General features: G+C 42.3%; 1 protein-coding gene and 1 pseudogene across 1 annotated transcript in view; both read right to left on the bottom strand.

Annotated features, from left to right (window-relative positions):
• FAM107B (family with sequence similarity 107 member B) overlaps nt 1-13,186 on the bottom strand; it is a 244,943-nt gene that overhangs the window by 138,705 nt on the left and 93,052 nt on the right. The window contains exon 2 of the mRNA XM_054726105.1: nt 8,668-8,728. Within this exon, the coding sequence (XP_054582080.1) occupies nt 8,668-8,728 (61 nt within the window). The remainder of the gene's footprint in view (nt 1-8,667; nt 8,729-13,186) is intronic.
• The window catches only part of LOC103292615 (transmembrane emp24 domain-containing protein 10-like), an 89,388-nt pseudogene continuing 86,471 nt past the window's right edge, over nt 10,270-13,186 (bottom strand).

Raw genomic sequence — 13,186 nt, 5'->3', positions numbered from 1 at the left:
AAAAGACTTTTTTCTACTCGTGCTGATACTGCAGAATCTTCAACTAATTTCTAAAAACATCTTCTTCTGTATGAATATAAGTTAAAGTGTTAGAGCCCATCATCTCCTCCTGTCCAGTGATGTCTTAGTTCTTGGAATAGAGAACATGTCACTTTCACAGGTCTGTGTCCCTTTGGTAAAAACCTCCTGAGTCAAGTATGTTGCTGCCTTCTTTCCTGGGAAAGAATGCATATGATAGTAAGCTTCCAATCTGAAGTAGAGAGAAAATAGTGGGGTTCCTTCAACTAAAATAAAAGTATAATAGCTAAGTCTCATAAAGGATTTAGGAATCAGAACTTGACTGAAAGTCATCTACAAACCCACTAGCATTTCTCTAATAAAAGGCCTCCCAGGAAAACCTCAAACTGTCTGTTCTAGTGGTAAATGAATGGAAAGAAGAAAAACTCAAGATAAAGGAAATACATTTAGTGCCTGAGGACAAGACTGTCCACCTCATCTTTGACTACCCTATGGATTAGCCTGCTTCACTTCCTATTTATTAAATCCTCAACCAAACTACAGTTTTTATATCAAAAGTTATGTTGTAAGCCAGACTCAATCATTCATGCATGCATACATACTTTATTGAAACAACCATTTATTTTGAGTTTTTCCATTTTTCAGGCATTGTGCTATGAGCTAGGGGTTGGGGCGGGGGACAAATAGAAGACACTCAGTGTTCAGTTTCTGATTGATCTAATTGCTTTAGCAAAAGTTTAAAAGTGCAAGCATTCATCTAACAAACATTTATTGAGCACCCACCATGTCAGGCTCTGTTCTAGGCATTTATTCTGTATGCAGCAACTCATAAAAGGCTCAAACATTCCTGCCTTCGTGGAGCTTACATGTCTAAACGGGAAGACACACAAAGAGCAAGTCAAGGAGATGGTGTGTCAGCGACTAGTAAGTCGTTTTCAGACAAGTCAGGCGGAGCAAGGAGGTAAGAGATGAAGGCAAGGTTGCAGTTCTGCTCAAAGTGGTCAGGAAAAGCTTACTGAGAGCAAAGACCCAGCAGGAGGTGGGGATGTGAGCCATACAGACCAAACATCTCACACAGGAATTTAGTAATCTACAACCCTAGCAATGCTGTCTCTAGTAGACCCCCAGAACACTCACACTGTCTGTTCCAAAAGGTTAAGGGAATGGAAAGAAAGCAATTTAAGAAAAAAAGAAGTACCACCTTCTGTTTCTCACTTTCCTACCTGAACAGCTTTCTATTCGTTCTTTGGCCAGAGCCTCGGAAAAATTGGTGAAGAAGGTAACTTTTTTTTGCACAATTAAAGTGGGGTGCAACTGAAATATAGTTGTTTGGGAGCAGAAACCTCATTTTGATTTTTCTAGGACTTTACAGTAAAAGCAGACACTTCTTTTGTCTGAATTATCAGAGAAATTCACCTCCCAAGACTCTGAGCCAGAAAGTCTGACCTCTTAGTTCAGAGGGCTGGCCTCACACATAGTAACACCACATTGTTTAAGAAGCTGTTTGGAACCCTAGTCTTACTTCCCCATAAAGGTTACAGAAATACATGTATTTTTTTCCTCATTGCATCCATTTTCAGTTAAAGAATTTTAACCGTCTGAGGTTTGTTACTTCACACTTGAAAAACCTACAAACCACAGGAAATGAAAACTTGACTAAAATCAGATGACACAAACAGCCAACCCTGAAAGTGTGCTGGGCCCTGATCAATGCTAGGGGACCTTTAGCCAAAAGGGAATGTTCTAATGAAACTCCTTCACTGTCAGAAAATGGCTTCAACTTACAGGATTCTCTCCTCTTTTGATCAAAGTGTTGCAATCTTGGGGTCTTGACAGCACAAGTTGAGTGCAACCAAAAAGGTAATAAGGATTCTGCAAATTCTTCTTGAATGTTCAACACATTAAAAGTTGTTTCAGCATTCAAAATTACTTGGCCTGCTTCTAAAGCAATGCATGGGCAAGAAAAATGGCAAGATCAAGCCAACATTTAAAAAAATCTTTTACTTGAAAATAAACAAACCAACCACAGCCACCAGAAAGGATGCAATTAATTTTTTAAAAGAATTTTCTCCAGAAAGCATAACTGGCCCATTCATTGGTGTTCCTCTTCACAAGGGGATACGTGAACAAATTAAAATGGGATGTGCCACCTCTGAAAGGGTTTCAATCTCCATCTCTCTCCAGGAAACTGGTACTACATCATGTCTATCCATCTTGGCTACAAATAAGATTAGTATGGGCAAGATCTGTATTTTCTTTATGTCAGCTATAAACCTGAGTGTTTGTACTAAAAAAGTAATGTTCAATTTTAATCTTATTCAACAGTGATGCCTTCCATAAGCTATTGTATGTATGTGTGCTTGTTCCAAGGGCCTTCCAGTGAAATAGAAATAAATTAAATGAAGACTCTTCATAAAACTTCTTCTCTGAAATAAAAAGAGCAACCATAGAGGGGTCTGAAAAAGGAACACATTCTGTGGAAAGGCAAAAAGGAAAGAAAGACTGACTACTCATGGAAAGAAAGACCTGAGGAGAGGTGGGGATGAGAACCTTGAAGACCAATGAGTCTTACAACTTTGATATAGCAGTTTCTGAGAAATGAGGCATAAACCCAAGTGAGGACATGTAAACTAGTTTCTTCCCCTGTCCTTAGCTACTTCTAATACCCGGTTTACTTTCAGAGGGTTACATTATCAGGCTGCAAATTGTGCCTTCCCACTGATGTAGAGTTCTCTCGGTTTGGAATTATAATCTCTCCCTTGTTACTATTAAAGTGTCTTTGCTTTTTCTCTATTATACAATGTCACAGTCACATCAAAGGAAATCTAAAGTATAGATATTTTTCCTCCATGATACCTTCACTTAGATCATCATTTTTCATGGATGCATTACCTCATTCTTCCCTTACCTTGTGCATAGCCCAGGTTCAGTTTTTTCTTTATTTTTATGTTGAACGCTATATCAGATGTACTGCATCTTTAAAATAGCACCTTTCAATAAAGGATATAACATCACTTGTAAACAGACTCAGCTTCTAAGGAGCAAGCAGTCTTATGGGACTTACATTAAGTGCTCCCATGATTCAAGGCCTTCCTAGGCTAAGGTCAAGAAAGTGGCTAATCATGCATTGTGACTGTAGCCAGAAGTGCCCCTCCCCTTCTTTACCTGTTTGCTGATGTTTCAAACCCCTAGCAGTCACCAAATTTTTTCATTCCATTGGTGGATTTACAACTTTCAATGCCAATTGAAAGACTGAAGAAGAGTCAACACAATGATGTTAATTAATAGGAACTGGTTGCATGTCTTTTTGATGGTAAAGAGACTTGGGACCTAAGGTAGTGAGGAGGGAATCCCTCTGAGGAGGGGCAGGGCACGGAGGGGCAGGTTGCAGGCATCTGATGAAACTGCCCCACACTGGTCTTGCTGAAATGGAGCACCAGCTGACAGCAACCCACTTGGTATCACATTAAAAAGGACTTATTATAAGTGGGCTACCCTATCCACTCAGTTAATATGTCCATGAAGTCAGAATCCTAAGCAGGCATTAGGCTTCTGTTTATTACAGGTAGGCCACTTACTAAAAAACAACAACAAAAACAAAACAAACAGAAAAAACTCAAATGTATACAACACTGAATTATTTGAGAGCAAAAAAAATGGGTAATGGGGGTGGCAAAGTTTAAACACACTCCTAATCAACCTGCCATTACCCCCTGGGTGGGCCCTGCAAGTGTAAATTATAGACCTCAGGATAAAGTGACAGATGCCTAAGAATTAAGTCACCAACCAAAAAATGGGCTGAACTCCAAATAGATATCACTTTGGATTCAATGTGGTTTTCATTTTATAAATACATTGGCTAATGTGTTTCTCTTCACAAACAGATTTCATATCTATCCTTCAAGAGTAGGCTCATATGCCACAATCTCTTGGATAGCTTCCTGGGTCCTCCAAATGAAATTTCTCCCACCTCTTTAGCACTCCCATCCGTCCTCTTTATGTCTCTGTTTTAGCCCATACTGTATCCTACCTTTTGCCTTAGCTTCCTGTGTCCATGTTTTATAGGCCCTATTTCACAATAAGCTCTGTGAAAACAAGGCTTCCTCAGAACCCTGCCTTATCTGTAACTTATATTTTATTTGTTTAAAGGCTATAATTTCTCTATAATTTACATTTTCTTTTCATATGTGTAATGGCTGCATTTCTCTTTTTCCCACAAGCTCCATGAAGCATGGAGTCGTGTCTGTTCTATTTTCCATTCTAAATATAGCATACTTCCTAGCACAATATCTAGCATATAGTAGACATTCAGTAAACATATTTTAGTTAACATATTTCAGTAAACATAGTTTAGTCTAGCAGACACAATTTATACCTAATAGGATTTCAAATAATGGCTAAGTACCGTAGATCTGAATTGAATGGACTAAAACTAAGATGCAAACACTAAAGCCACAGTATAAAAATACACATTTGGAGTAAATCCTGAATAAAGAAGATAAACTCTACAGCAAGCCCCAAAGTCAGTGGCCCCCAAACATTATTTTTTTTATTTTTAGAAATAGTGAGAAACTTTGCATTTTCTGCTTGAAATCTTTCTTTTGAGGGGCCTAGATTTTCTTCACCTGTGAAATCAGTGAACTTGCCTTAGACTATAAGGAGATGTTTCACTCATGACCAAGGTGGGAGAATCATGGGGACACTTAGAGAATAGGGTTATTAGGTGGTGTTGTTGTTTAAAGAAAACAGGGAAATTATTCATTTATTTACAACCAAAAATCTAAAACCATATAATCTGGTCACAAAGAAACTGAGATTATAGATTTCTAACTAAATGTGTCCCTCCTGCTCTGCAGAATGATGTTTCATGGAGATCTCTGATTCTAAATGTATTGGGTGAGGGAAATTTTTAACACTACACTAGACTTCTGATAAAATACACCAAGGCCCTAATAATCTAGGAACTCTAGTGGACGTTTGAAAATGGAATATCTGATTTCTCATCCTGAGATGTCACAGCAGAGCTCATGGGAGTCAACTGGTCTTAGAAAAGCCTTGGTGAGTAGTGGTGCCTACTCAACATACAGGGTAATCAAGACTTTGGATGTGAACAAAGGTCCTCAAAATATAGTGAACACTATGCCAAGAGAGCAAAGAATCCTATCTAATAAAAGAGTAATATGCAAATTGACCATACCTCTGCTACACCCACAAGTCACACCCACCAGCCAATCAGGAGCGAGTATGCAAATTAACCCAACCAAGATGACTGCGGCCATGGACAGAGCAGGAGGCTTGAGTTGCCCCCGGCAATGGAGGAAGTCAAGCTTTCTGCCCGCTCTGGCATGCCTTGGCCTCCTCTCAAGGCTACAAAGTTTCAATTATAGAAGATAAATAAATCTCAGATACCAGGGCCTCCGCTTGGGTTGCTGGGAGGCATGGCAAGCCTGCAAACCACCACAGGCTCCTCACCCAGGTCGCCCCATGCCCCAAGGGAACCCCCACCCTGATCCGGGACACTCTTCAGGGCAAACCAGCAGGCCCCCACCCGTGCACCAGGCCTCAATCTTATCTAATAAAAGAATAATATGCAAATTGACCATCACTCCAACACACAAGATGGCTGCCCCCATGTGGTCAAAGATGACTGCCCCCATGTGGACACAAGATGACTGCCACAAGATGGCCAGCAGGGGAGGGCAGTTGGGAGGGACCAGGTTTGCAAGGGAGGGCAGTTGTGGGCAATCAGGCCAGCAGGGGAGGGCAGTTAGGGGTGACCAGGCTGGCAGAGGAGGGAAGTTGGGGGCAACCAGGCCTGCAGGGGAGGTCAGTTAGGGGTGACCAGGCCTGCAGGGGAGGGCAGTTAGGGGCAATCAAGCTGGCAGGGGAGCAGTTAGGCATCCATCAGGCTGGCAGGGGAGTGGTTAGGGGATGATCAGGCTGGCTGGCAGAAGCAGTTAGGGGCAATCAGGAAGGCAGGCAGGCGAACAGTTGGGAGCCAGCAGTCCTGTGTTGTCAGAGGGATGTCCGACTGCCCGTTTAGGCCCGATCCCAGTTGGGCCTAAACAAGCAGTCAGACATCCCTCAAGGGGTCCCAGATTGGAGAGGGTGAAGGCTGGGCTGAGGGACACCCCACACACACACACCCCGTGCACAAATTTCATGCACCGGGCCTCTAGTATTGCTTATAACAGCAGCTGAGAAAGAAAGTTTCTTGGTTTGCCAAATTTGTATTGAGTCAGCAATGGCCATTATTCCAGCCTTCTTCTCTAGCTGGGGAAATAAAATCAAAAGTGGCACTCAGGATATTTTCAGGGGTATAACAACAAACCCCAACTGTTTTCAATACCTCCTTTCCACCTACCATATTCAGCACAAGAATCATTTAGCCCAGGAGACTTCCCCAACGCAAATTTAGTTGCCCCTTCCTCAGTGCTCTCAGTAGCGCTTTAATTGTATCAACCTTTTTACGTTACTTTTCATGTTCTAACTGCATCTGTCTCTTAGTCATGATTTGTTTTCTAGAGGGCAAGCATCATGTCTTATTTTCTTTATACGCCAGAAATCCAAAATAGGCATGGACTTGGCTCGCATCAAACCCAGCCCACCCACATCTCAGTTACAGAGAGAAAAAGAATGCCTCTCACATAGGGGACATGAGGCCTCAGTAAGAATTTTCTGACTGATTACTGTTTGGCAGGCACTGCCCAACGTGCTAGGAATAACATTAAAGTAGCTAAGATCTTACTCTCTAGGGGACATTAAGAAGATAAACCAATCAACAGAAAGATTATTTTGGGTCATAATGGGTGTTATGAACAAAATAAAAATGGGCAATAGGATGAAGAGTGCTTGGGAGGAACAAGACAGTGGCCTGCGGCACTGGACCTTTCAGCTGAGACCTGATTGATGATAAGGAGTCAGCCAGCCATGCAAGGACCTGCAAGGGGAGAGTGTTCTAGAAACAGGAAATTTTTGTTATTGGTGGGGGTAGATCCTGAGAGTAGAGGGAGCTGGTTGAGCTGGTTAATTGCTAATTCTCTCTCTTCCATCTCTATCAGAGCAGGGTACCATCTTTCCTCCTTCACTCTACATATTATTTTCATTACCATTTCCATTTTCTTAATTCTGCTCCCTGATTTCCATTAAATTACAAGAACATGAGCCTCTGCCAGCAGCAAACACATCTGGAGCCCACTTCTAACCTCTAATTATATAAAACAAACAAAAAGCCATTGGAAAATAGAAGCTGAGAGTATTAAGATTTAGTTTTCATTCTTATTAGTTCCACTCAACTAATGTATTTTTATGACAATTACATCCCATTATCAGTACTGTTCATAGTTAGAAACTAAGTTAGAAACTTGCCCATCATTTGTTTCTTTCCACATTATCTCATAGTAAGTTCTATTATGGGGTAAATATCTTTAGCAAAGTTGCATATTTAACTATACACTAATATAAAAAAACAACAGCAAATGCATCTAAATAACATTTTCCAAGATAAGCATAAACTTTTCAGTGAATAACTACTTATGTTAGTACTAGAGTCCCGGTGCACAAAATTCATGCAAGGGAGGGAGGGAGGGTGTCCCTCAGCCCAGCCTGCACCCTCTCCAATCTGGGACCTCTTGGGGGATGTCCAACTGTCGGTTATCCCTCTCACAATCCGGGACTGCTGGCTCCTAATCACTCGCCTGCCTGCCTTCCTGATTGCCCCTAACCGCTTCTGCCTGCCAGCCTGATCGCCCCCTAACCATTCCCCTGCCAGCCTGATTGACGCCTAACTGTTCCCCTGCTGGTCCAATCGCCCACAACTGCCCTCCCCTGCTGGTTTGGTTGCCCCCAACTGCCCTCCCCTGCCAGCCCAGTTGCCCCCAACTGCCCTCCCCTGCTGGCCTGGTCACCCCCAACTGCCCTCCCCTGCTGACCTGGTTGCCCCTAACTGCCCTCCCCTGCAGGCCTGGTCTCTCCCAACTGCCTTCCCCTGCTGACCTGATCACCCACACTGCCCTCCCCTGCCAGCCATCTTGTGGTGGCCATCTTGTGATGACGTCGCATGTGACGCCACCTAGGTTTTTATTATATAAGATAACTGAACTTGAAATTTCTTCATCATAATAATTATGTACTTCATTGCAAGTACTTATTCATCAAAAACTATAATCAGCCCTGGCTGGGTTTGCTCAGTGGTTAGAACATCGGCCTGTGGACTGAAGAGTCATGGATTCAATTCCCAGCCAAGGGCACATACCTCAGTTGTAGGTTCAATCCCCAGCTGTGGTCAGGGTGTGAGCTGGAGGCAACCAATGGATGTGTCTCTCACATCAATGTTTCTTTCTCTCTCTCTCCCCTTCTCTCCCTCTCTTCTACTCTCTCAAAAAAAAAAAAATCAATGGAAAAAATTCTAGGGTAAGGATTTAAAAAACAACAACTGTAATCGATAAGAGAAGGAAGGAGAGAAGCTATTTTCTGCATCATGACCAGATTGTCCAGATATTGTGCCTGGAATTCATCACAAGTGACATTTCTAGTCATGTTTCCAATCACTCAGAACATACAGATTTTCCGTTGCAATCTGGAAGCTGTGCGCCCTGCTGTCAGCAAAAGCAGCCCAGGAAAGAATGTGTCACACGGAATGTACTCTACCTGATGTCATCTTATGTTCCAGCTGAAGGCATCTAGGTTTTTCTTGGGATTCCTCTTCTTCCTGAGTTCCAGTCGAGAGGGAGAGAGAGAGAGAGAGAGAGAGAATAATGCATTCATTTAGAACAAACTTTTGCAGATCTACTAATTAATATGAGATCAAGATCTGAAAAAAATTAGACCAAGCCCATTTAAAAACTGAGACTTTGGAGAAGCAACAAATGCAACAATAGATGTTGAGTAGAATAACTATGGGGGCACTGGGTTACACACTGCAGGGTGCCACATACATGGTTGTGTCCATAAATGCTGCCCCTGAGTAGTACAACTTAGGGACCTCTGTGATTAATACGTTTGGGGGCTTCAGTTACTTATACATGGTGGTGATGGGTTTCTCCATAAGATAGAATTTCTGCCAGTGTGATACAACACAAGATAGTAATGTTTTAGCTTTTATTATTCAAAGACCTGATTTCATGTACTTTTGAAAATTCTATCACTGCTCACAATTATTATTTTTTGAATATTTTCAGCAACTTTATTAGTAACAGTCTAAAACTGAAAACAACCCCAATATCCTTCAATGGGTGAGTGGTTAAACAAACTGAGGTTCATCCATACCATGAAATACTACTGATCAATAGAAAGGAACAAATTATTGATACATACCACAATTTGGATGGATTTGAAGGAAATTATGCTGAGTGAAAAAAATGTTAATCTCGAAAGTTTACATACTATATGATTCTATTTATATAACATTCTTGAAATGATAAAATTAGAAAGACAGAGAACAAATTAGTGGTTGCCAGAGGTTGGGGCTCGGGAGAAGGAGGGGATATGGCTGTGGCTTTAAAAGGGTGGCACAAGAGATCTGTGTGATGGAACTGTTCTGCATTTTGCCATGGAGGTCACATGAATCTACACATCTAATAAAACTGCATAGAACAAAATACACATAAATACACTAGAAGGAAAAGCTCAAGCATTGAGCACAAATATTTTAATTATCTCAAATTAAATTTTCTCTTAAAGAGTTACCTATAGTTCAAAGCTCATTTCTATGAGGTGTCTCATCTATCACCCTTTAAAGAGACATAAAATTATGAAAGGATACCACCAGAAGCTACCTAAACATTTCAGTTAAGGGATAAGATAAAACTAAGGGTATTATCACATGGAAATCTAAAGAGGACAATGAGCATGAAACAAGTTCCACATGGTCATACTAATCCTGGTAAAGGAATGGAAGCCCAAGCTGGTGAGCAAGTGGGAAAAGGAAAGAAAGCATGCTTCAAGCATAGGAGGAAACCTTGTGATCAAATGTTGGCTCTGGCATTACCTAGATAACTCCTATTTTTTGTCATAGGTGACTCTAATAACAGGCCTATTGTTGCAAAACCAGTCCAAATACTATCAAGTTGAAAACAGGTCCCTCATTGATTTGTTGGGTTTAGGTGGTAACCCATGTCCTCTCACACCAAGAAAGTTCTGGCAAGAAAGTTTCAATGTGCCTTGAAGGTGGTGTTGGTAGAATGCCTCAGGCCAGGCATCTCCCAGGGACATTCTTCTGGCTGACACAAGGTGGGAGGGGAGTAGGCACTATTACTCAATCAATTTCTTGGTCTTAAAGAAGTGCTCAAGGCAGAAGACCTGCCAAGTGGCTAGTCCAATGCGGCATTGAAAAGATGCTGAAGTACAGGACCCGAGCGTTTGTTGATGCTCTGGTAACATGCATCTCCTCCTCTCACTCCTTCATGTAGGCAAAATCATTAACGATAGACTCTGAAAGGTCTTCTAGGTTTCCTATCTCCACCTCTAAAGGTTTGAACTTCTCAACTTCTGTGATCATTTCATAATTTTTTTCACCTCCATACCATGCTTCATGTCTAGGACCATGAGTTGGTCAGGTATCTGCCTTGTTCCCTTGCTCTTAAAACACACTTTGAACATGTTATAATCTTCAGTGACAATGGCAAATATCCCCTTGGTTGCATTCTCCTTGGAGTACAGAATCTGTAATCTTGAGGTGAGTGCGCAGGCTGCCAGCGCCCCCATACTTGCCGGTGATCTCTTCTGTGCTGGTCACCAGCAGGTCCTTGTGGATCTCCTCATGGAGGCACTTGTGAGAGTTAATGGGCATATGGAAGAAGATGGCGAGAACCAAGCTGGGGCTGTGCAGAAGTAAGAGCAGTAACACTAACTTAGAAGGGCCACACTGGGCTTGTGGGCCAGACAAACTAGACTGATGCTATACAATTATTTTTATCTCTAGGAAGATGGGTAAACATATTCTCTGAGTTCTAGTATGATATTCTATTTTTTAAAAATCTTTATCGTTCAGATTATTACAGTTGTCCCTCTTTTTTCTCCCCCATTAGCTCCCCTCCACCCAATTCCCACCCCACCCCACCCCAGGCCCTCGCCACCCCACTGTTCACACCTATAGGTACTGCATACATGCATATAAGATCTTTGTCCAATCTCTTCCCGCACCCCCCACACCCTTCCCCCCTGAGAATTGTCAGTCCGCTCTATTTCCATGTCCCTGATTCTATTACATTCACCACTTTATTCTGTTCATCAGATTTTTTATTCATTTGATTTTTAGATTCAGTTGTTAATAGATATGTATTTGTTGTTCATAATTTTTTATCTTTACCTTTTTCTTCTTCCTCTTCTTAAAGAATACCCTTCAGCATTTCGTGCTATAATACTGGTTTGATTGTGATGAACTCCTTTAGTTTTTTCTTGTCTGTGAAGTTCTTTCTCTGACCTTCAATTCTAAATGATAGCTTTGCTTGGTTGTAGGTTCTTGCTATTCATCACTTTGAACATTTATTGCCACTCCCTTATGGCCTGCATAGTTTCTGTTGAGAAATCAGCTGACAGTCGTATGGGTACTCCCTTGTAGGTAACTAACTATTTTTCTCTTGCTGCTTTTAAGAGTCTCTCTTTATCTTTTGACCTTGGCATTTTAATTATGATGTGTCTAGGTGTGGTCCTCTTTGGATTCCTCTTGTTTGGGGTTCTCTGTGCTTCCTGGACTTGTAAGTCTATTTCTTTCACCAGGTAGGGGAAGTTTTCTGTCATTATTTCTTCGAATAGGTTTTTAATATCTTGCTCTCTCTTCTTCTGGCACCCCCATAATTCGGATGTTGGTACGCTTAAAGTTGTCCCAGGGGCTCCTTACACTATCTTCAAATTTTTGGATTCTTTTTCCTTTTTGCTCTTCTGGTTGGGTGTTTCTTGCTTCCTCATATTTCAAATCATTGACTTGATTCTTGGGATCCTCTACTCTACTGTTGAATCTCTGTATATTATTCTTTATTTCAGTCAGTGTATGCTTAATTTCTGACTGGTCCTCCATTTTTTTGGCATTCTCACTAAGATCCTTGAAGGTCTCACTAAGTTCCTCAGAAGTTTCTAGAAGATTCTTGAGTAACCTTATAACTGTGGTTTTGAACTCTATATCCAGTAGTTTGCTTTCCTCCATTTCTTTCATTTGTGACGTTTCTTTGTCTTCACATTTTGGCTGCTTCCCTGTGTTTGTTTCTATGTATTGGGTAGCTGCTAAGTCTCCTTGAGTTGATAGAGTGGCCTTGTATAGTAGGTGTCCTATAGGGCCCAGTGGCTCAGTTTCCCCGATCACCTTTTTGGGCTGGTGCACAGTCTTGTTGTAGTTGAGCATTGATTGCTGTTGGTATCACTGGGAAGAATTGACCTCCAGGCCAATTGGCTGTGGGGATCAGCTGTGTCTACAATGGAAGAGCTTATGGGGCAAGACTTGCTTCAGTGGAGCTTTGGTGCTCACCGAGTCTGGCCCTTGAGTGTGTCGCTTATGGATGTGAAGAGTTGTGATCTGGTATGGTCTCGCACTGACCACTGGGTACACTGGCTCTTGGATCTCCAAGGAGGTGCAAAGTCAGCCACTGCCTAGGGTCACCCAGCAGGAGCTACAGAGAGATCTACAGATTCTTCCTCTTTGTATTGGGTTTGGAAATGCCCAGACAAGGCCCAGCTGTGAAGCAAGGCAGGCTGGTGCTGGTGTCAGCCTTGGGCCTTCTTTTGATAGCTTTGGGCCTCCATGACCCAGCTGCAGCTTGTTTGACAGGTTTTAGGCTGAGAAAGGACAGGCCATTCATATGCAAAAGCTGCTGCACACAGCTTGGGTGGGGTTGTAAATTGGGTAGGGTGGGGTCTCAGGGAATCTCCAGGGCAGAGCAAACAGAAATGTCTGCCAGTCAGCCCTGCACTGGGGAGGTCCCAGCACAGGAACAATGACCATTGTGTGCACCTCCATCTGGAAGAAAGTCCCCTCCCATTCCTGCATTCCTGTCCTGATGCCAAACAGTCCAGTTTCTCCCTGTATGTGTCTGGGTCCCCCAGAATCTTGCCCAGCACTGGAGCTCAGAGCAAGCAGGAGCTTGTATCTCCCTCCTGATTAAAAAAGCAGCACACCCAGGTGCCAGCCCATTCCATGCCTCCGCACCTCCCACCCACCCGTCTCAATGCGCTTTCT

This window comes from Eptesicus fuscus, chromosome 2 (genome assembly GCF_027574615.1).
Source record: "Eptesicus fuscus isolate TK198812 chromosome 2, DD_ASM_mEF_20220401, whole genome shotgun sequence".
Lineage (NCBI taxonomy): Eukaryota > Metazoa > Chordata > Mammalia > Chiroptera > Vespertilionidae > Eptesicus > Eptesicus fuscus.
Note: the sequence above shows the minus strand (reverse complement) of the source record. Positions and strands in the feature narration are given on the sequence as shown.